At 49.1% G+C, this 22,226-nt stretch overlaps 4 protein-coding genes across 4 annotated transcripts; all 4 read right to left on the reverse strand.

The window, feature by feature from the left end:
- Positions 1-871: 871 nt before the first annotated feature.
- Positions 872-8,386, reverse strand: LOC144198021 (storkhead-box protein 2-like). The gene is made up of 5 exons (XM_077718805.1): positions 8,062-8,386; positions 6,636-7,395; positions 5,168-5,320; positions 2,072-4,412; positions 872-1,527 (listed from the first exon to the last, which is right to left on the reverse strand). Exons 2-5 carry the CDS (start codon positions 6,763-6,765, stop codon positions 1,326-1,328), a joined length of 2,826 nt encoding a protein of 941 aa, XP_077574931.1. The 5' UTR covers positions 6,766-7,395; positions 8,062-8,386; the 3' UTR covers positions 872-1,325.
- Positions 8,387-8,525: 139 nt separating this feature from the next.
- On the reverse strand, positions 8,526-10,685 carry casp3a (caspase 3, apoptosis-related cysteine peptidase a). Its single transcript, XM_077718806.1, has 6 exons — positions 10,468-10,685; positions 10,217-10,341; positions 9,709-9,837; positions 9,471-9,646; positions 9,127-9,238; positions 8,526-9,050 (listed from the first exon to the last, which is right to left on the reverse strand). Exons 1-6 carry the CDS (start codon positions 10,524-10,526, stop codon positions 8,821-8,823), a joined length of 831 nt encoding a protein of 276 aa, XP_077574932.1. The 5' UTR covers positions 10,527-10,685; the 3' UTR covers positions 8,526-8,820.
- Positions 10,686-11,083: 398 nt separating this feature from the next.
- Positions 11,084-17,472, reverse strand: LOC144197948 (oxysterol-binding protein 1-like). Its single transcript, XM_077718696.1, has 14 exons — positions 17,291-17,472; positions 17,071-17,230; positions 16,614-16,725; positions 16,348-16,549; positions 15,805-15,922; positions 15,678-15,735; positions 14,801-14,956; positions 14,488-14,733; positions 14,005-14,125; positions 13,829-13,932; positions 13,665-13,760; positions 12,915-13,102; positions 12,600-12,853; positions 11,084-12,004 (listed from the first exon to the last, which is right to left on the reverse strand). The coding sequence occupies exons 1-14, from the start codon at positions 17,460-17,462 to the stop codon at positions 11,859-11,861; spliced, it is 2,133 nt and encodes a 710-aa protein (XP_077574822.1). The 5' UTR covers positions 17,463-17,472; the 3' UTR covers positions 11,084-11,858.
- Positions 17,473-18,659: 1,187 nt separating this feature from the next.
- Positions 18,660-22,117, reverse strand: sart1 (spliceosome associated factor 1, recruiter of U4/U6.U5 tri-snRNP). Its single transcript, XM_077718695.1, has 2 exons — positions 21,918-22,117; positions 18,660-21,481 (listed from the first exon to the last, which is right to left on the reverse strand). Exon 2 carries the CDS (start codon positions 21,468-21,470, stop codon positions 19,122-19,124), a length of 2,349 nt encoding a protein of 782 aa, XP_077574821.1. The 5' UTR covers positions 21,471-21,481; positions 21,918-22,117; the 3' UTR covers positions 18,660-19,121.
- Between the last annotated feature and the right edge of the window lie 109 nt (positions 22,118-22,226).

Consider the following 22,226-nt stretch of genomic DNA (forward strand, 5'->3'; position numbering starts at 1 on the left):
AACCTCGAACCATTTGTGATCTTACCAAATTTTGTTTTCGCCCTTACATATATGTATAAATACATGGAAAATCTTACCACTTTACTTTTTTGTAAAAAATCACGAACAACAAGTAGACATAAACATGAAAGTAAACATAAACAAGGGAACAGGAAACGGAAATCACATGGTGAAAGTGTTACAAAACGAAATGTTTATCATGATCTTTTTTTTTTAGCCAATCAGAGGCGCCGGTACATATATCACTTGGCAGACATGCGTTTCCGGGAAGAAACAATGGCGGATGGTGAAAAATGGCTAGAAAGTGCCTTAATTTATTTTTTTTCTCAAAATCACCGTTTAGCGTACCATTTTCATGTGTACAGCGTACCAATATAAAAATGGGCTTTCAGTTGTACCAATTACGGCGAGAACGTACCAGTTGACAGGTATGCACTGCCTCGTTTATGTGAGGGAGTTGTCTCCAGCGGTGTAGTTCTACTTTAGTCCCGCAGAGGGCAGTGATACAACGAAATCTAGTATTTATATGTATATAAAGTAGCAATATCGTTGTTTTACATGTAAAAAAAACCAAAAAGGATACTTACATACCTGAAATATACTTTAAAAAGCATAAGGGAATAATAAAGAGCATTAAAATATGAAAATATTAAATTAATAAATCTGAACGATTTTTAAAAATTAAAATGACATATAAGGTCAATGAAGTCAACCTTTTTTTTAATTGGAAAAAATATATATAATTTTAATAAATCGAAATATCAATGAATTTTAAATAGTATGGAATTTTTAACAATTAATATATAATTCGTTTTTTGTCATACTTTTGAATTTGCTGGTCTATTCCTGATAAATACAAATTCAGGAATAGAAATAAGAATTGAAGATAATTACGCACTTTTATGATTAACTGTAAGTTAATGAGAATAAATTAAACTAGACTTTAAATTCTAATATTGCAAATCAGCGAACGAAATGGCGAAACGCGCCTTTTTTTTTGGTCACATAGCATCTTTAATACCACCATTATAATAATTAAATATCAAAAGTATGGAGTATACTTTACATGGTTTGCATCGCGCCGCACAAACGGCAGCTGATTTCTCATCTTCTTCGTCTTCTTCGTCGTTGTGCTAATCCGTCGAGTCTTCGTTCCCGGGAGGAGGACGACGGCGGCGGCCAATCGGACGTCAGGCCACAGAAAAAGCGGCGCCGCCCACCGCGCCGTAAAGTCTCGCCATTCCTCGCTCATTTCCAGAAGAATGGAGAAGAGCCAAAAAGAAAAACAAAACAAAAAAAAGAAAAGAAATGAGAATGGGCGGAGCCTACACGCTGGTAATGGAGGCCAGGCAGTTGGCGGGCTTCTGGAGTTTGTCGGCCTGCGACGGCGCCGGCGCTTCGGCCGCCGCGCGGAAGGCGAAGGGCAGTCCGGCGCCGCCCACGTGGTGCCCGGGGCTCAGCGCCGGGTTTTGCCGCCTATTGCTCTCCACGATGCTGGACGTGTTGGACGCCAGGCTCTCGCGCGTCCTGTTCAGGAAAAGGACAAAAAAGATGATTGGACGTCTATTGGCAAAAAGTCATGTATAATGACGATAAAAGCATTCAATTCGATAAAAATGATTTACTTGTATATAAGTCGCCCCTGCTTACAAGCCACACCCTTAAATTAGACTATTTCTCACGTATAAGCCGCGGCCCGATTCATAAATTTTATGGTTTTAAACAATAAGCACTACAAATGTGATACTTAGAAGGGAAAATCTTAAGAAAGTTGTATTTTTGATCGATGAAAAGCACACTACTAGGGTCAAAATCATAAGGAATTCAATAATTCACCCAATAATGGTTGTTTTCTTACTGCAAAACCGAAAATAACCGAAAAATAGTCAATGTTGCTTTGCTGGCCACTACTGGTGGAAAAAGGTATTGCAAGTATTGCATACCCTTGATTTTTTTGGGGTACTAATACGGCTTATATGTGGAAAAAAATGGTAGGCATGGTGGAAAAGGTTTTGGGGCCAATCTTCGGCCATCTTAGCGACGCCGACCAATAGCAGAGCGGCGTCCGTACCTGGGCGAGTTGAATCCGCTGTCCACGGTGACGCTGCTACTGTCCATGCTGTCCAAGCGCGCCGAGTGTGCCGACTTCTGGCTGCCGCCGTTCTCCGTCTCCTTGGGACTGAGCAGGGTCAGGTTGCTCTCCAGTTTGCGTTGCAGGTCGTGCTCCTTCTCACGTTCCAGTAGCCATTTGATGGTGCCCTCCCCGCCGGCGCCATTCCCGCCGCCAACGCCGCCCACCCCGGCGCCATTCCCTCCCGTTTCCCGGAGTTCCTTGGCCTGGTCCGCCTCGGCCGAGTCTTTGCGCGAGTCGCCCTCGGCCTCCTCGTCGTCCGAGACGTTGTAGTAGTCGAAAGAGGCGGCGGGGACGGTGGACTGCGGGCGCAACGCCGGCGAGGGGGATGGACCGGAGGGCGGTTGCGGATCGGGATTGTCGGGGGCGTCCGTCGACTTGGCGTGCGGGGCCTTCCGCAATGTACCGGACTTGCTGTAGGTGGCGTCGGCGTACAGCGGCGGTTTGAAGAGGGTGTCCTTGCTGAAGATTTCCTTCCTCTTGATGGAGCCGACGCCCCCGCCGGTGTCCGCGTTGTGCTGATGCGGCGTCAGGCGGGCGCCAGTAGGGGGCTCCGGCGTCTGTCGTGCCGAGCCTCCGCCCCCGGCCTGTCCCGCGTCTTCCTTGCGCGGCGAGTTCAGCCGGGGCGTCTGGCGCTCGGCCGGGGAGGAGCCGGCCTTCCGTGGGCGGCCCCCGGTCGAGGTGGGCGTGTCAAAGTCCGACTTGGCCTGAGGCGAGGGGGCGGTGAGGACCGTCTCGTTGGACGTATTGCACTGGAAGTAGTCGTCGGCCGGGGGCGGAGCGATGAGTCCCATCAGCTCGCCGTAGGTGGGGAGGCCGTCCCTGCTCTTGCCCCTGGACGACTCGTCGGCGCCCCCTTTGGCCGGCGGGGCCGCCGGGTCGGTGGCCGCGCTGAAATCGGCGTGGAATTTGGCGGCGGAGAAGACCATCCTGGAAAAGTGCCCCGAGCGCCGCGTGGCGCGTAGGGTGCCGTCGTCCGTGTAGTAGTGGGAGCGTTCCTCCGGCCCCGCCTCCGAGTCCGGCCCGGGTCCTTGGAGGGAGTTGTCCATGGAGCGCGAGCGTTCCTTGGCCCGGTCCGAACGCTCGTGGCGCGATTTGCGGTCCTGGTTGTGGCTGTGGCTGCGCTGAACCCGAGACTGGCAGGTTCCCCGCGAAGGTTCCGGAAAGGGCATCTCCGTACGCCGTTTAGCCAGTTCTCCGGAAACGTCCCACTCGGGCGCCACGGGGCAGTAGGCCTCGGCGAGGTTGGGGTTGCTGTGGACCAGGTAGGCGGCTCCCCCGCCACTGCGCCGCCGCTCCAGCGTGTACGCCGCCGCCTCCCGCGGCGAGCGCACCAAAGAGTGGCTAAAGAAGCGAAAGTCCCTCTCCATGAAGAGAAGATCCCAGTCCGAACCCTCCGAGGGCTCCCCGCGAGAAGTCCTCGGCTTGCTGTGCGAGCGCGACTTTCCGTGCGGGACCCGGCGGTGTCCCCGTCCCCGGCGGCCTCGCCCTCCCCGCGGCGGCGCCGAGGAGCCGGCCCGGCGTCTCTGCGCCCGTTCCTCCTCCAGCCGTTTCATGACGGCCGTGTGGCGGGCCACGTTCTCCACCGTCAAGTCCGGGTTGATTCGCCGGATGATCTCCATCTCGATCTCGCGGGGGACGGGCACGGCGGCGCCGCCCGGGGCCTCCTCGTCGCGTAGGGGCCACTCCTCCGGCGGGAACTGCGCCGAGAAGGTGGCCAATTGTCGCGTGCGTTCCTTCTTGAAGCTCAGGCGGAAGAGTCGCAGGCCGAAACGTTTGGCCTGCTTCTCGCCGTTGGCCTCTTTCTTTTTGGTCAGGGTGTCCGTCTTGTACGGGAAGGGCGCCGCCCCCTTAACCTTGTCCGCGGGTTCCGGCGGCGAGGTGGACGGACGGAGACGGGGCGGCGACGGCTCCCCGCACTCGGGGGGCTCGGGCTTCCGCCGCTCCTTGGGCGTCTCGCCCCGAGGCTCCTCCCTTCGAGGCTCCTCCCTTCGAGGCTCCTCCCTCCGAGGACACCGCGGGTCCTCGCGGCTCTTGCGGGCGGGTCGCTCCCCCGGCTTGGGGGAGGCGGAGGGAGGCGGGCGGGGGGACGAGGCCTGTTGCTCCTGCAGCCGGTCGTCCAGGTGGTACCACTTGTTGTTGCTTCGGATGAGAGAGGGGGTGATGAAGTAGGACTGGGGCGTGACCAGGAAGTAGCCCTCCGCCGTCGGGTAGATCTTGCGCTCCCGCACCAGTCCGTTGAGGGCGTGGCGAACGGCTTCCGGGCTGGGTGTCGGTACGCCTTACGGGAAAACGCAAAAACACATAAATTAGCTCAGTAGCAAATAAACACTTCTATTATTCCTTCATAAATGTTCCTGTGTAACCGGTGAACCTCACCAGGGTCGCGGAGGGTGCTGGAGCCTATCCAAGCTAACTATACGCTGAATTGGAGGCGGGCCAATCAAAGGAAAAGCATTCATGTTAGGAAATTTAGCAAGCATGGGTGTGGTTGGATTGATGGGCCTCCAAAGGGAATTGATTGGTCCTCTGTGGTTGTCAATGGCAGACCGGAAGTCCATTTTGTCACTACCTTGTCATTTTAGGGGATTTACAGGCCAATTTTGGATCATTTTCTATTGTTTTGAGGGACTTTCTTGTTGGTTTGTCAGTTCTTGCCGATTGTGGGAGATTTCCAAAAGTTCCTTTTGGGGCCTTTCAAGGTTCCCAATGAATGACTGGTCGCCATTGATGGAGGGTGCCGATTGGACGTCAGATTGAACAAATGCAATAGAGCACCACTCCCAAACGTTTGTTTTTATAGAAAAAACAATGATCTTGGGGGGCAGAACAACCACTCAGAGGGCCGGATAAGACGACCTTGCGGGCCACTTTTGGCCCACCGGCCTCACCTTGGACACCCCTGCTCTATTGGCGATGGGGCTTGATATTGGTACAGTATCAGTGACATGGCGAGCCATTTCTTACTGATTGGAACGTGACAAGCCACTCCAAGGAATACTACTACTACTTACTACTACTACTACTATTACTCACCTGGGAAGCCGGCGGCGAGGTGCTCCACCAGCGCCTCCTGGCTGACGGGCTTGTGCGCGGCGTTCATGGCCGACACGGCCAGGCACAGGATCTCGCCCAGCGGGATGAACTGCGACTGGCCGACGGGCGACATGCCCACGGGCGACACATCAGCTGAGAGAGAGAAAAGCTATGATGTAATGGTCAAAAGTGGCTCCGCCTCCTCCCCCCTCCCTCCTACCCTCCCCGCTTTCCTCTCTCTCTCTCTCTACCGTCTTCGGGCCCGCCACCGCTGCGGCAAGCTTCCACCACGAGAACGGCGCGCCACGTGTCGTCGCCTTTGTCGACGGCCGTGACGTCAGCGGCGGCGGAGTAACGCTATGACGTCAGCGCCACGCTCACGTGGGCGTTTCCCAGTAAACGCCGCAAGGGATTTTGGGTAATAAAAAAAAAAGGCTTTGCGTGGTTGCCAAATATACTTGGCCGGCAGACCGGAACGGAAAACAGATATTTTGCGAAATCAACAATTTTGATTACATACCCCCCAAAAAATCATTTAAAGCGATAGGTGTCCAATTTATTTAGACAAGGAGGACTGGCAGTGGGTATTTAGAGCCATTGATGGGAACATATGTTTAAAAATACTAATAATTTGACTATCTAGACGATTGAGTTGATTTGGGGGAAATTCCAGATCACGTCTGCTTTTATTTTTTAGGGCATTTCTAGTCCACTTCCTGTTGATTCATTTCCAATTGGAAAAAAATGACCTCATAGTCACAGGTGGTGACGAAAAGGCCTAAAATCAACAGGGAATGATCTGGGAAGGAAAACAACAACAGGAGACAAGGCAAAACATACAAGTGTGACCACATAAGGCCCCCAAAATTAAACATGAGACCCCATATGTATCCCAATTGAACTCATTCTAGTCAAAATGAATTGGTCATGTACAATAATCAATTAAGAGTTAATTTTAAAGCACTTTCCAGCTGTTTTTTTGGCATTTGGTGACTCATTTAGAGTTGATTTGGGGATATTTCCAGGTCACTCTCTGCAGATTTGGGGTCTCTGCCCTATAATCTACAACAAGTGACCTCATATGTTAGTTTAGTGGCCCCTCCCAGTCAAAATGGATCCAGGTCGTCTAGTAGCACCCAAATATGATTATCAATTATGGCCAGTAAACTAAGTAAACAGGCCAGGAAAGGCTCTTGTTAGAGGGCTAGCGAGGGCGCTGGACCTTCAGACTGGCAGCCAATAAGCTTACAGAGATTTTGCTGGGGTCCTTTTGAAAGCAGTGACCCCCTTTTTCAAAACAAATATCCATCTTGTTGACAGATAACCTTCTGGGATACAAAATATGGAGTTGTTTATTGCCTGGGGACCCGCTCGTAGCGCCACGCTAGCCCTCGCCACATTTGTAAGAAACCGCCACCGCCGCGTAGGCTGGGTCGGGGTTCTTCCAGGTGACGCGCCATGCACTCACCTGAAGCCCGAAAACTCGGCGGGGACGGCGAGAAACGGGGCGGAAGGGGGGGCGAAAGGTGCTGCTTCTGCAAGAGGACGTCTTTCTCCGAGCCGGCCCAGGCCCGCCGTACATTGCGGCTCTTCTTCATGGCCAGACCCTGGCTTTTTTTGGGGCCTTTTCGGGGGTTGGGGGGCCAGGGAAGGGAGGGAGGGGGGACCGAGCTCGGGGGGGCTCAGCGCCTCCCCCTCATGGGGTAAGCCAGCGTCCCGCTAGAGCGATGGCACGCCGGACATGGCGGGAAGAAGCGGCGTGCGTCTGGAGGAACGACGACGGCGCGGCGGCGCGGGAGGCGTCGCCCGGCCACCGTTTGAGGGCGTACGGAGGCACATTACGCTTCGGTGCGGCGTGGGGATGGGTGGGTTGGGGAGGGGGGGGTGGTCCGATTGGGGGGGGGGGGTTCTGATCGATGCAGGGGGGGGGGGGGGTGATCGGGGGCGCCGAGGGAATTAAGGCGGGAGCTCAAAAAGGGACAAATACGTACAATCCAAACAGCACCTCAGGGAGGGGGTGGGGTACCGGGGATGGGGGGCCAAGGAGGGGGGGTGGCTTTTTCACGATCCGTCCTCTCCCATCCGGGATGAAAATGGCAAAAGCATCACCCCGACGGTCGGACTCGCGGCGGTGGGGACGCCGCGTTCACCTCCATCTTTTATCCGCGTACGTCCGGGTTTTTTCCTCTCGTAAAGGGTGGGGAGGGACGGAAAAATCCCCCAAAATGCTGCAAAAATCACAACAAATCGAGTCAGTAGACATCCAAGCGTAGCGAAAATCCGTTAGCGATAGCATCCATTCATTAACGCGTGCCAGGAGGAGGGGGGGAGTGGAGGGTTTGTGGGGTAGGTGGGTGGGTGGGTGGGGGGTTCGACTCCAGTCAACGGCGCTAATGCTGCAGCTGCTCCCAGCACCTCCAGGAAGGGTGTGTGTGCGTGTGCGCGTGCGTGTGTGTGAGATGCGTCTGGGAGGCGGGGGAGTTGAGGAGAGGGGGGCGGGGATGGGGTTCAGAAAATAGCACGTGTGTAGTATGGGGGGGGGGGGGGGGGGGTCGTGGTGTGGGGGGGTGTCGCGAGCAATCTGCTCCAGTCCGGCGATACTAAAGAAGAGAAAGAGCAGGGGAGGATAAAAAGGGGGGCAGCTCGACGGCCATTTTAGTCAGCAATGGACAGTGCTGCAACAGCCCTTGTTGCCATGACGACGCAAGCCGATGAGCTCATGGCTCTCGCCGTTACAAAGCGAGGAGACGGATGGTCTTAAAGCGACAGGCGCTCGCGAAAAGGGAAGATGTCATCCGTCATGTGACCGCTTTATTGAGAGGGGAAGTGGTTTGTGGGGAAATAGGAATTGATGTCGATTTTGGGGATAGTTTGTGAGGAGTTTTGCTTCCTACCTTTGATTTCGACGACCGTAGTCGAAGAGAATGTGTGGTGACGAAAGCAACTTTTCGCAGCAGGTGTTTTGATGAGGCTGGTGTTGCGTTCAAGGAGCGCTCGGAAAATTGAGACCTCGTGTCCAGAAAAGTAACAAACGCCGGAATAAATTGACCGAAATCAATAAAAAGTGACCCACGATCAAATGGAATTGAACGGTCAATGCTCCCAAATAGTTGACCTCCAAAATGAACAGGATTTTCCCTCAAAATCAATGGGTTGTATGCTTCAAAATCAACAAAAAATAATTCTAAACGAATGTAACGTGTTTTGGGAATGGCCCTAAATCAAAAGGAAGATCATGCCACAATTCTAACAGGAAGTGACCTTAAATTAACCAAAGCTGACCCAAAAACGTTCCAGTTAGGATTCAAATGAAACTACGGCGACACCCAGCGGTCACATGTAGCTAACACAAGACAGGCAAGCTTTGGAAAATGTATTTTCAAGAAAGCATATGCCACAGTTACAAAAAACAGTTTTACGAAAGATTGTTGGCTCAGTCATTTGTTTAAGAATCGTAGAAACAATTTAAACAGTCAAAATAGACACCCATCTCTGTCAAAGTACTGGTAAACATTTATAGATGAGTGGTTCACTACTTCCCCAAATTGTGAAACAGTACACACACGACAAAAATAATGCTAACAAAGTGCAAAATTATCCTGAAATGCACGACACAAATCTTATTTTGAAAAGCACCTCCATATGGGGCAGACTCAGCGCACAAAGTACATCTCTTTGGTCAGCATGGACACCACGCAGGGGATCTGCTTCTTGGCGTCAAAGCCCGGAGAAGGGGACACTGACTCGAAGTCCAGCGCCACCTTGCGGTTGACGCGGGTCAGCACGTGCAGCAGCTCCAGCGTCGGGCCATACAAGCTCAGCATCTCGCACAGCGATTGCATGAACCACGAGCCCGTCATGGTGTTCCTCCATGAGTAGTAGCCTGCGTGCCAATAAATGATAAAAAGGGCATTAAAATGATTATTTGAAATCAATGTTTTTGTGTGAACCGGTCAGACCTGGCGCGGTGGAGTACGCGTACAGAAAGTCAGCCTCGACGGGGATCCTGGCCATGCCGTCGTCGGCGCTGTCCGCTTCGATGCCGGCGTCCAACTCGGTGCCTCGGCACGCCTGCCAAACAGAAAACACAAAAAAAATATTAAAAAATGACAATGATTGATTTAAAAGGGGGACAATCAGGACATGTAATATACATCTATACTATTAATTTGAATTTGATACTAAAACAGAAAGTCGGCACTCATGATTGACTTTCCCGGGCCGCACAATATGATGCGGCGGGCCAGATTTGCCCCCCGGGCCGCTACTTTGGCACCGATTTTTTTTTAATTCTTTTGTGTACCTGAATGAAGAAGAGTTTTGGCTTCCCCACCAGCGTCTTGCAGCGATCGCCGCGGAAAAGCGCCGTGAGCTGCCGGATCTCCAGTGAGCCGTCGGTGCCGAAGAAGACGCCCTCGTCGCCGTGACTCAGTAGCACGCAGACCAGCGACGCGTTGGCGCTGTGATCCTCCTTGGACACTGACAAAAGCGTTCTCGTTTCAGCTTTTTGGTCACAAAAGAAAATAATAATTTTGGCTCACCTGAGGTTAAAACATGTTTCATTTGAGCCACTGACTGGTCATTGTAAACTTTGCATTTGTAACCCAGTTTGGCGAAGACTCGCATGGCGTTGGCCGCGTCCACGTCTGTGCCGTTGCGTTGATTCATGCCTGCCATAAAAAAATAAAAACAAAACAAAAATCAGAGTTGGCAAAAAAACTTTCAAAATAAAGTAACATTATGATAACTTGTTATGTTGCATTTCTAATTGTATTATCATGGTAAGTTAAAATGGCGGGCCAAACATTTCTTGTTTTTCATGGAAATTGGTGGAAAAAAATACATTGCCAGATTTTTGTAGTTTTTACCAGCCAGACTTTTGTAGTTTTTTACCAACATCGATATAAGTAAATACATTTTAACATGTTTAGTACTTTAGCTAAAGAATTGACATCAGAAATAAATGTTTTGCCAGCCATAATGCAGACTTGTTTTAAGTATACATATTTCCAACAAAATGTAAAAATATAATTCTGAAAGCATAGAAACCTGTCCTGCTGTCAAAATTCTTGTTGTTGATGATGATGCATTGTCCCATGGAAGGAAAATCGAGACTGTAACGGTAACTGTGTGATTTAGCTTCTCGGGCATTCGCGTCCACCGAATCCTCGGACCTACGACACCCCCCCAAAAAAGACACCATAAAGCAAACCATGAAATGAAAACAGCAATTTTACGAGTTGGTTTAAAAAAATAGCCTTAGCTAACAGGCTAATCACTGGCTAACTATTGGAACTCACGCTTGTCCGTCGCCTTTTCTCGCGTCCGTGAAGTCAAATCCGTTAGCCGACATGCTCATGACACTTTTAATAATTGCACCAATTACACTTGGGAGTGCTAATTAAAGTTAAAGATAATTATAATATCGGAGACGTGGACACAAGGCGGCGTTAGGGAGGTAGTATGTCCTATTGTGTGCTAGCAAGCGGATGTCAACGCCCCGAGCTAGTAAACAAATGTGACGTCACTATATTGTGTTGGCGCTTGTTTTTCCAAGACGCGACTACGAGGCGGGGGGTGTCAATAAAGCTTAATCAAACTCCGAATGAGTATTTTGTAAACTTTCTGCTTTATAATTGGAAATAATGCAAAAAAGAATGACTTACATAAAAGGAATTACTGACATGCCTTTATTTTCCACGAAAAATAACATTTTCCAGTCCGGGGCAAATGGTCGAATAGTTGCTAACAACCCTCTGGGTCCAAATGGTTTGGCCGTCTTTCATTATCAACGGGTGCAAATTAATTAAAAAATGGCGTTTTATATTCTTTCATGTATTTACAACAACAACACAATTAAATGACTGAATTTTACGTCTAAAACTTGCAATTAAACTTCTATCAACACAATTAACATTAATTTTCACAAAAAACATTTTATTTTCATAACATTTCAAAGTATAATACAAATTTCTATCTTTTTAATGTTAAAAAATGTATAGATGTCTATTCATATCACTCTAAATGGCAATGTCAGTACAGACGACTTTTAACAGTTCAATTTCATCCAACGACAACACTAAAAAAGGTGAACAACGGACAATTTTAGATAGTGATAACCAAAAAAAAACCCCATATAACAGCTTTTTGGTGGTCAGGATGAAAAAAAAAATCGCACTTGAATAACTTTTTCATTGTAAAATCTCAACTTTTGACATAATTTTATCAATAGCTAGATATACAAAACCAGCTATGGCAGTTACTGCGTTAGGATAACAAAATAATGCAAAATCTATACATATACAGCATGTCTTAGAACATTTCTATATTTATATTTACACTACAAATGTGAATATGTCCAGTGACAGCAAAAAAAGTGAAGAAATCAACTAAAAAAGCTCAATTTATCACATTGGGTGAGCATATTTATCTGCTGGATACATTTAAATATGTAAAATACACTTTAGTGATATTATTCTACAATTGTATGCACAGTTTAGTAATATGTACCAGCAGATTACTTAACTGTGAGTACAGACTAGCTGTGAAAATATTATTATTCTACCCTGGCAACTGGGGAAATTGTTTTAAATCACGTTATGTGCAAGTTGGGGCAAAAAAATACATTTTTATCTACTTTTTACCCCTTTGGGACATCCTTTGAGATAATACAAAGGTATTTTAATTTTTTTTAGAAGATGTCGGGGCAGGCGTCCCAGCCCAGGCCGCCATCTTTGGTCTCCCAGTAGCCTCCATTGTAGACGTGCAACGTCTCGCCCGAAACGGGGTCGTTCGTCTTGTGGAACCACAGCGCTTGGTAGTTATCGGCTTGCCCACCTGCTCCCCCAAAATAAGAAAAAAGATAAATACTTACTTTTTGTCCTTTAAATGAAACAATATTTAAGTAGCCAGTTGTCAATTGATAGGCTTCTTATCCCCCCAAAAATAATAACAACAATGGCTGATTGCTATGGATGGTGGTTGACTCCTAATACATTTTGACAGGGACAACCAAAATTGATTGGACGTCTAGTGCATTCAATCTTTGCCATGTGAAGACTTAAACTAGTTTTTCTATTTGCTAGCATTGGCTTGCTTTTGTTTGCGGCTGGGGCGGAACCACAAGAAAGGATGGAAAGACAGACAGAGGAGGAACACTAGCTAGCTAGTAAGATAGCGCACTAGCTAGCGCGCTAGCAACATCAAGCTAAAGGCTACTACTAGTTGGCAATACTTGCTTTCATCCTCGCTGGCTTCCATCGCCATCTCGTCTGTGCGGGCTACAATGTAAATAAGCCCAAAAATTACGTTAAAATGAGCAAAAATATTCCCTCAATTTATTCCTCCATATCATCATTACCCTTTTTCATGATTGGCTAACACGCCATTTTTAACCCCCTCCCCATCCAAGAACGGGACCCTAACGTCCTACCTCGGTCGGCTTCGGCGTCGTCATCCGCGTCTTCGCCGACCCGCAGCGAGGATCGGCGGCGTTGGCGTTCCCGTCTGGCGGTCCTCTGTTTCTCCTCCAGCCTCTGCTTCTCGCCATTGGCCGAATCCCAGCGTCCCTCCTCCATCAGGCGCTGGTCGGGCCGGCGGCGGCTGTCGGTGGGGGCCACGCCCTCCTCGTCCTCGTTGAGCGTCAGCGCCAGCGCCGAGAAGTAGTACATGTTCTCCGCCCCCTCCCTGACAAACGGAAAAGAATTATAATTGGCGACCAGGTGGGATAAAGCAGAGGGTAACGTACGGTAAGGGGTTCTTCTTCCAGATCTCCTTGGCTTTGAGGGTCTGGTAGACGGTCCGCTGCTTGCCCTCGCCGCCGCCGTCGGCGTCCGTGCTGCTGTGGAGGATCCGAGACAGCTCCAGTTTGTCGTCCCACGTTCCCGACAGGACGTAGTGCGCCTTGCCCTCGGCGTCCGTCACCACGCCCGTCACCTTGCCGGAAAAAAACATTGGGATGAAAAAAGGCTGAATAGGCAAACAATGAGGACCGGTTGGGAATCGAACCCAGGACTGTGAGGCCAAAGCGCTAACCACTCGCCCACTTGTGTTATTTTAGATTATATTATTAGTTATTTTTTTTTGTTATTGTTGCATTTAGATATTTATTTTGGAAGATTTTTTTAAATATCAACTTTTTTGACTTAAATTTCTTTAACATCTTTAATTTTTCAAATTAAAGTGATTAATTTTCAATTCAAAAGGAAGGGAACATGAGTTCATTTTAATTTCATTCTAATAATTTGAACGTGATCATTGCCAGAAGCATTAAAACACCTTAAATTGACCCTACCAAGATGGCCACCTCTCGGGCAGCCATCTTGGTAGGGTCAAAATCAAGTGATTTCAAGGCTTTTTCTGCTTGTAATGAAAATTACTTTATCCTCAGTAGGCCGCCAATTAACATTTGTTCCTCGGCTATTAACCCTTCCACTCCAAATGAATTTGGACGTCTATCGTGGTCTTTAACAGCCAAATTTGACCAAAAACGACTGACCTTTCTCTGCACGTCCCTGGAGAAATAACTATAAGGCGAAAACTTGAGATGACAGCGATCCCCCGTCTTGTGGTTCAGCACGTCAATCTCGCCCGACTGGAAGTAAAAAAAATGAATTTAACAAAAAAATTGGCCTGACCTAAGATGGCGACCTATCCTCTCACCTGGTCAATCCACAATTTTCCCACGATAATATTGTGTACCGTGGTGGTGACTTTCTTCCAAGAGTAATGGTTGCCACTCTTCTCAAAAATGCACTGGATTGAACCTGGGGGAAGAAAAATGGCCGTCACTTCGGGGGCGTGGCCTGAACGTGACGGACATGAGGGACGGTTGTCACCCAATGGGATGATGGACAGGTATTTTCCACGGAATTTGCTGGCCAAAACGATTTCCTGACGGAGCGTCCAGCCATTTTCGGAGAAGGCGTGGTGGGCCGCCGCCGGTGGGTGGTGGCTTACCTAAATAGAAAAATAAATATTCAAATTCAATGAATTGATCATAAATAAAAATATGGGTGAAAAAAACAACAATATTCATTGATAAGGATCATGTTTTTGGGACACTAAATGAGATGATGTGCTAGAACTCATCCTAGCTAACTACCAGATTCATTTTTTTTTGGGAAACGCGGGTCGCGGGGGGTGCCGGAGCCCATCCCAGCCAGACGACAAGAACACCCCGAATGGGGTGGGGAAAGCCTAGCCAACCAATGGAGACAAAGGGAAATCATCCATGCTAGTGTTGGGCAATTTCAAAATCAAAAGACTGTATTGTCATTATACAACAACAAAATATAATTCTAAAATATGGCACAATTTACCTGCTCGCAAAGCGATCGGTAGCCACAGTCCTGCAAGCGGTCCAACTCAAAGGTCTCCCCCAGCAACGGGTTGAAGGGCTTCCCCGTACGTTGCACCGTGGTGGAATACGACGACACGGTGAAGGCCGCCACGTAGCACATCTGCTCCAGGGAGGAGCCGCACTTGGCCGCCTTGTCCAGTAGGTGGTGGTACTCCAAGTCCTCCGTCAGACGTTGCAGCATGGACAGTGGCTCGTTAAAGTTCACCTGCGGGAGGGGCGGGTTTTGGTTCATTCCGGTTGGCTCTGATGGTGGCCCTGCCTCCTCAACTCACCGGCATGGGGATCTTGGAGAGCTCCTTGCCAATGCAGTTCTTCATCACGCTCCACAGGTTGAGGTAGTAGTCGGGTTTCTCCGGGATGCGCGTCCGACGCCGGGCCGCCGACGTGGACGCCGACGTGGACGCCGACGCCAACGACAGCTCGTCCAACTGAAGTCAAGAAAGAAAATGTTTGTGAGATGAAAAAAAAGAGGGATTTGTTTGGCGTATTTGCATTGACGCCAATGGATGTCCAATCCGGATCGGCGCCAACTCTCCCTGTCCAAAGGAATTGGACGACTATCGCTCTCAAAAGTATTTTTGACGACTCAAACTGGAAAAAAAAAAATCTTGTTTTTTTTGGATCGAAAAAAAATCGAAATAAAATCATGCAAATACGTCTAGTTAAAAATAATTTAAATCAACATAATTAAATGTGGTGGAAACAGTGCTAAAAAGAGTCTTTAAAAAAGGTTGAATAATAAAAACGAAAAATAACTAAACATGAATTCATATGTATTGTTGTATTTTATTGTGTTTAAAAATATTCTCCCTATGTTTTTATTGATGTATTAAAAAAGGCACCAAAAAGGTAAGAATTTGAAAAATAAAAAGGCTAAAAGTGAGTTTTTTATGTATTTATTTTCCCCAAAAATAGGGTCAATAATTGCATAATTTGGTTTTGTGAGCTCATCTTAGGTTTTGGGCCATTTCAACAAGTGAAATGAAAGCACAAAAGAGCTTTTTAAGAGCACTTGGAATCAATTTAATGAGCAAATAAATGTGTAACAAAAAAACTTTTTTTTCAGACCCTGGATCCGCGTCTTAAATAGCACGGAAAAAATCTCCTATGTGTCTCCTGGCCGCTCAAATGGAATGTAGACGCGTTTACCGACATGTCGTCCGCGGCCGTCTCGTTGCTCAGTCCGCTGACCACGCTGCCGGATCTCCTGGAAGGGAGGGAGGGGGAGGAGTTTTAGGTCTTTGAGTGGCGGCCACGCGGACCAATCGGTCGCCACCTGCGACACTCGGGGTCGGCGGGGACGGTGATGAAGTCGGCCGGGTCCTCCATGGCGTCAAAAAACTCGCTGTCGTCGTCGTCCTCGTCGCTGCCGTCGCCCTTGCTGGAAATGAGACCTAAAAAAAAGAAAATTAAAAGTTAACCTTAAGTCGACGTCCAAATCATTGGCCCCTCCCACTTTACATGGACCATGAATTTCAAAATAAAGTTTGGATCTTAATCTGGCCAAGGTACAACCTCACTTTTCTTTCTAAATAATTGCATGACAAGCATTGTCAGTGACAATTATTATAAATGTTAATTAATAATTAAATAACTCCATAAACCTCATATAATGACTTCCATAAACCACCTGGTAAAAAAATTACATAAATTTAATGAGTGATTGACTTTCAAGGTGATTATGGCCCCCACCAACATGGCCGCCGTGACGCCATCTTGGTAGGGGCAGAAAAGGCTCTCTTTGTGAATTAAATTGTCTTTAGTAGACGTCAAATCCGTCCAAAGTGGGAGTTTGTCAACGTAAACATTTCGATCCTACCTTTGCCGCCTAAGTGGGCGTCGGCGTAGGAGGCGGGCGAGAGCACGGCCACGCCCCTGAAAGCTCTCTCCAGGTGGTTGTGCTGCTTGGCTAGTTGCTCCAGCGTGTCCTCCAATCGAAGGCGCTGCGCCCGTTCCAGTTGCAAGGCCTTCTGCCAGCGTTTGCTGTGGTTCTGAGCCATGGACAGGAAGTCGCGGCACGCCTGGCGATGACCGTCGAGGGGTCAGACGGCGCCGATGGCGGTGGTGTGGACGCCGGGGACCGACCTTGATCATGGCGTCCGAGGTGATCCGGAAGAGCGTGGCCCTCTCCGTCACTTGGCGGATCTTGTCGCCGGCGTCGGCCACCGCGGGAAGGCCCTCCAGTTCCGATAAAGATCTGCTCAAAGAGGCCACGCCCCCAACAACAACATAGGGAAACTTGTGTTATTTTCATTTTGGAAAATGTACAATGGCACAGAAACCTTTCCCTTCAACATAATAAAACTCAATTTGTAGAGTTTTTTTTTTTTTTTTTTTACAAAATTGACAAAAAATATCCAAAAGTATGCAGTAAATTGCTTATAATAGTCCTAAAAAATACAGTAAAATGACTCAAAATAGTCCTAAAAAAATACAGTTAATGACCCAAAATCAGCAGAAACTGACCCAAAAAAAAAAAATAATAATAATGTGACCCGAAAACGCCCACATTCAATATAAAGTAACCCGCAAGTATTCTCACCTTTGCAGCGCCGACCCCTGCTTGACGATGAGATCATTACACGTGCTGAGGTCCTCCACTTTGCTGCCCAGCGCCCGCAGCGTGCTTTGGAACTCGATCCCGCGGACACCGTCGCGCCCCGAGGCGCTGGTCGTCTCCGAGGATTCGTCGGCGGAGTCGTCTGTGGACCGCCACGGTTTTAAAAGGTCCCATGGGGGGCGTGGCAGAAACCACAACTCACCCGACGGCACGGCCAACTCCAGAGCGGTGATCCAACGCTGGCGCTCCACCTCGGAGCTGGCCTTCAGGTGGTACGTTTGGGCGCCGCCGTTGGAGATGACAAAGTTGCACGAGTCCTCCACCGTGATGCTGGCCGTGGCCAGGTTGATAGTGCCGCGGCAGGTGTGGCCCATCTCCGCCTGGTTCCTGCGCAATGCATTTTAAAATCGTGACGGCCATTTTGGATGTTTAGTGCCGTCATTGGCAACCAATGTGCTGTTTTGGTACCTGTAGTACGAGAGGAGGCCGTTGGTGAGGACAAACCAGCGTCTCTGGTAGCCTTTAATGTAGTTGGTCCACTTGAAGAGCCAGCCCTTGTAGCCGTCTCCCGGGGTGGGCGTGGCCGGCGTGACGGGCGGGGCGGGTGAGGCGGGCGAAGCGGGCATGGACTCCGACAACATCGCGGCGGCCTGCCGGAGCGACATCAGTCAAAATGGTCATTTAAACTCATTTTGGTTGTTTTCCTAATAATAAATAGGTTCCATTTAAGTCACATTTAGTCTTTATTGAGTTTTTTTTTTCAATATTAAAATAAAAGCCACTTGTTATACAATTTGAAAACATTTAACAATAATAATCAACAATTGTTGACAAAGTATACATCCAAAGGACTCACCGTCACCTTTAGGATCTCCAATCAGATCAAGGCACCACTTGAAATCCTCATTTAAAAATCCAAAATGGACTTCATAATTGCAAATGCTAAAGCAGAATAGTTCCCATAATATGTCCGCTTTATGACAGACAGATGATGGCCTATGATACTCCGCTATGATGAGGCAGTCTCTTCCCCCCGAAACACGTCATCATACTGACACAAAATGGCAATTCAGAGCCAAACTAAACATCATAATAAAAATGATTTACCCACAATTCATCGGGAAAAATGCGTCTTTTATCGGTAACTTTTTTTCTAAATTTGTATAATAGTCTACGTTTTATTAAAACTATTGCAGGTGGCTACACACTAATTAACATTTTCCGGACTCCACGATTATATTTCTTAATAATAGCGGTGAAAATAATAGTAAGACTTACCTAAAAAGCGCAGGATGGGAATTCAAGGCATGGAAATCTCCTTAAACTCTAGCATCCACTAAGCTTGCTAGCCTCACAGGAAGCTGTCACGGTTTAACCGGAATTGTTTGTTTGGATGTGACACTCGCTTCCGTAAACATGTCCGTGTTTATCGTCTTTAAATTACTACAATGCTATGCAAAAATGAAAAGATAATTTCATTTTTTGGATAATATAGCTTTAATAAAACGATAACACGCCCTAGAGAGCAAAATGCTGGTTCTAAATCGACAAGTTGTTCCAAAAACAAATCATTCAGGATTTAAGTAGCTTTATTAAACATAAACAAATTACACTTAGCAAACTTTTTTTTCACGAGGGTGGGGAATTTCAATTTTGTAAGCTGTTGCCAGTGTTTTGATGTAATTAAGCTATTTAAAAACGGACTAATATGCTTGGATTTTTACATTTTTCTTTTACATACACACACAAAACAGCCCGTTTTACACACAAAAAAGTTATGTCATTACATTGTCTTTGATAGGAAGCTTGCCCCGACCAACATGGCTACCCGGAGGCCATTTCGGAAGGGTAAACGAAAATAATTGATCAAAATGACCTAAAATGACTTGAAATTACTTGGTGGCGAGGAAAAAACAAGTAAAATGGACATTTCTCCCCGCCAACGCCACCAAAAGAAAGCAAACTGTTCGTCTTTGTCTGCTTTTTATTGACTAATTTCCAACTACATCTACAAGTGTGTTTATCCCGAGCGTTCATTTGGTGATATTGTTAGCATTCATGCTCTTTCCGCTCCCGCTGAGCACGATGTAGGGCGTCTTCTGCGACTTCTGCTTCTCCTGGAGCAACGCCACGGTCCCCAACGGCGTGTCGCTGCTGCTCATCTTCTTGAGCAGCGCTTCCTCCTCCAGCTTCTTCATGCGGCGCTCGGTCTTCATCTTGCCCGAGCCCTTTCCGTGGAATCGATGCGAGAGCTGGCGGAAGGCCTCCTTGGGGGTCAGCTTGCGTCCCGACTCGTCCACGTACTCGATCTTGACCTCGGGCCTGTATCCGTCCTTGTCCTTGAAGTCCTGCGTGAAGCCGCGGTACTCCTCGCGGCGGCTGTACTTATCGTCGAAGCCCATCTTGTCCTCGATGCAGTAGTTGTCGTTGGGGAGGGCGCCCTTGTTGGCCTTGACGCGGGCCACCTTCTGCATCTCCGTCTCCAGGAGGCCCTTATTCTTGCAGAGGTGCAAAGCGGCGGCCAGGCCCGAGTTGACGATGGGTTCCTCATCCAAGATGGTGGCGGACGCCGTGGCCAGGTCGGAATGGCGTTTCTCCTCATCCAGGTTGACGCTGCTCCATCCCACGTTGTCCTCGCCGTCCGAGTCGGAGCCCCCGCCGCCTCCACCGCCGTCCTCCTTCTCCTCCTGGTCCTCAAAGTCCATCATGTCCTCCTGGTCCTCGCGGTTTCCCGACAAACCGTAAGTGGGGATGTCACCTAGCGTGCGGCAGAACTCGGAAGTCGCGTTGAAGACGATGTTGTTACGTTTCTCTCCGTCCCCGTCGGCGGTGGCGGCTTCGTTGACGGCGGCGGGTTCTTCGGCAGCCGGCCTCGAAACTCTCTCGGCGATCCTCTCGCCGGCGTCCTTGAGTAGCTTCTTCTGCCGTAGCTTCCTCTGCTTCTCCAGCTGCTTCTGCAGCTCCTGCTCGGCTTCGTCCTCCTCCAGGACGGAGGGCTCGGGCGGGACAAAGTCCTCGTCCTCGCTGATGTCCATGTCGGCCGTCCGCACGTCGTCGGACGCCGGCGCCTCTTGGCGGGTCTCGTCGCCTTCTTCCGCGCCTTCAAAATCGCTCTTCCGGCCCCGCCCGCGCGTCCTGGAGCCGAAATCTTCTTTCCGCGACTCGTCCAGGAGCAGAAAGTCGGCCACCGACGTGCTCTCCTTCTTGCGGATCTTCTTGACGCGGCGCTTGGTCTTTTTGAAGCCCACCATCTCCAGTGGCGAGTAATACTCGGACGCCAACGCCAGCGAGGGCATCTCCAGGGTCTGCGCCTGGGCGCGCAACGTCTCCCGGACCGCCTTCATCTCCCGCTCGTGCTCGCCGTCGGCCACGCCTCCCGTCTGCAGACGGAAGCTCTTCTTCTTCTCGCCCTGGATCTCCTCGTCGTACTTGGACAGCACGGTGCGTGCCTTGAAGCCCACCATGTCATCCACGCTCTCCTCCTCCTCGTAGGGCTTATAGTCGGGCTTCTTCTTCTTCAGCTCCACGTTCTTGTCTGCCTTCTCCTTGTCCACCAGCCCCACGTTTTCCAGCACGTCCTCCTTCTCTTCCAGGACCCCCTTGTCCTGCAAGGTGAGAATGACCGTCTGTCCCTCGCCGAAGGAGTCCACCTGGTGCTCCACTTTGAGACCCTTGAGATCCCTCGCCGTGTAGGCGCTGTTCCTCCGGCCCCGCCCAAACTCCTCCTCCACCAGGCCGCTGACGCCAAACTCCCGGTCCATCTCCTCCAGGAGTTGGGCTCGTTTCTCCGCCATCTCCTTCTCCTTAGCCACCTTACGGCTCTTCTCCACCCAGGAGGCGGTGTCCTCCAGCCAGTCGTCCTGAGCCAGAGTCTTGACTTTACCCAGCTTCTGGTTCAGGAGACGCTTCTCCTTCATGGCTGCCAGCTTCTCCTTCATGTCTTTCTGCTTCTGCACCAGAGACGGGTTGATGGTCTCGGCCACCAGAGGCTCCTCCTTGGTGCCCAGCTCCTTTTTACCCTCGTTCATCTCCAGCGGTTTGAGGCCTAGTTTGGCCCGGAGCTTGTTGGTCTCCTCCACGCTGAGGGAGGCGTCCCCGCTAGCCGACTGAGTTTTGACCTCGTCGTTGCCCTCCTCCTGCGGCTTGTCCATCTTCTCCTTCTTGATACGGGGTTCCCCGGCGCTTCTCTCGCCCCTGCCGCGACCCTCGCGCCCGCTCCGCTCCCGGGACGCCGAGCGCTTGCGGCGCTCCTTATCCCGGGCGCCATCGCGGTCCGTAGCATCACGGTCGCGCTCCTTTCGCCGGTGTTTCTTATGGTCGCGACGCCGCTCGTCGACTTCACGGTCGCGGGTCTTTTCCTTGTGTTTCTTGGACGAGCCCATCCTTGCGTTGCCTGCAGCGACAAAATTGAGTCCTTATGGTGTAGTTTGCAAACCCCTAACTTAGTGCTTATTTAATTCAATAACAAATAATTTATTAGAATAAAATTGAGACTGCCCATTGATTTGGAACAATAATTATCCAAACCTCAACCCTTTGTTGAAAATCCTCGCTATTTATAGCGTATTGAGCAACAACAACAGACTAAATTGAGTTTGACACCCTTGCCCTACTTAATAAGAATATAAACATTGACATAAAAACATTAAGTGCCATCGTTCGATCGACGTTATATAGAATGAATAACAGTAAAGTCGTAATAATCATCAATTTATCAAATAAAATGAGTAACAAAAAGCCTCATCGGTAGGGTCGAGGGATTGGAAAATAACGCTAGCTGCTAATGCAATAGCATACATGATGTACGTCAATAAATGAATTATACTCACTCCGCAAGCGGACGGGCGAAATGAAGTACTTCTTCGGGAAACAGCTACTCGACTAAGTGGAGTTAAGTGAGCTAACGCTTCATTTACGTTCAATTTTAGGTTGTCGTGCCAGATCCGAACACTTTAGCGGGTAAGTACGGACGACACGATGGCGTTGAGGAAGTCAATTCTGTTTGCGTCTTTTTGATTCACTGCCATCTTCAGGACAGGAGGATCGTTGCAGTAGAAGATCGTGAGTTGACAGTGGTTGAAAACACAATAGAACATAAAATGATAGTGGTAAAATACGTTTTAGCAAAATAGTTTTAC

Source organism: Stigmatopora nigra, chromosome 6 (assembly GCF_051989575.1).
Source record: "Stigmatopora nigra isolate UIUO_SnigA chromosome 6, RoL_Snig_1.1, whole genome shotgun sequence".
Classification (NCBI taxonomy): Eukaryota; Metazoa; Chordata; class Actinopteri; order Syngnathiformes; family Syngnathidae; genus Stigmatopora; species Stigmatopora nigra.

Excerpts from the sequence above, each read along its gene's own strand:
- sart1 (XM_077718695.1), bottom strand. The coding sequence starts at position 21,470 with ATGGGCTCGTCCAAGAAACACAAGGAAAAGACCCGCGACCGTGAAGTC.
- LOC144198021 (XM_077718805.1), bottom strand. The coding sequence starts at position 6,765 with ATGAAGAAGAGCCGCAATGTACGGCGGGCCTGGGCCGGCTCGGAGAAA. Across the intron at positions 4,413-5,167 it reads CCTCGCCGCCGGCTTCCCAG|GCGTACCGACACCCAGCCCG; the intron begins GTGAGTAATAGT and ends TTTTCCCGTAAG. Across the intron at positions 1,528-2,071 it reads AGCGGATTCAACTCGCCCAG|GACGCGCGAGAGCCTGGCGT; the intron begins GTACGGACGCCG and ends TTTCCTGAACAG.
- casp3a (XM_077718806.1), bottom strand. The coding sequence starts at position 10,526 with ATGAGCATGTCGGCTAACGGATTTGACTTCACGGACGCGAGAAAAGGC. Across the intron at positions 10,342-10,467 it reads AGAAAAGGCGACGGACAAGC|GTCCGAGGATTCGGTGGACG; the intron begins GTGAGTTCCAAT and ends GGGGTGTCGTAG. Across the intron at positions 9,647-9,708 it reads GAAACATGTTTTAACCTCAG|TGTCCAAGGAGGATCACAGC; the intron begins GTGAGCCAAAAT and ends CGCTTTTGTCAG.
- LOC144197948 (XM_077718696.1), bottom strand. The coding sequence starts at position 17,462 with ATGGGCCACACCTGCCGCGGCACTATCAACCTGGCCACGGCCAGCATC. Across the intron at positions 14,126-14,487 it reads ACCGATCGCTTTGCGAGCAG|GTAAGCCACCACCCACCGGC; the intron begins GTAAATTGTGCC and ends TTTTCTATTTAG. Across the intron at positions 12,005-12,599 it reads CGACGCCGAAGCCGACCGAG|GTGGGCAAGCCGATAACTAC; the intron begins GTAGGACGTTAG and ends TTGGGGGAGCAG.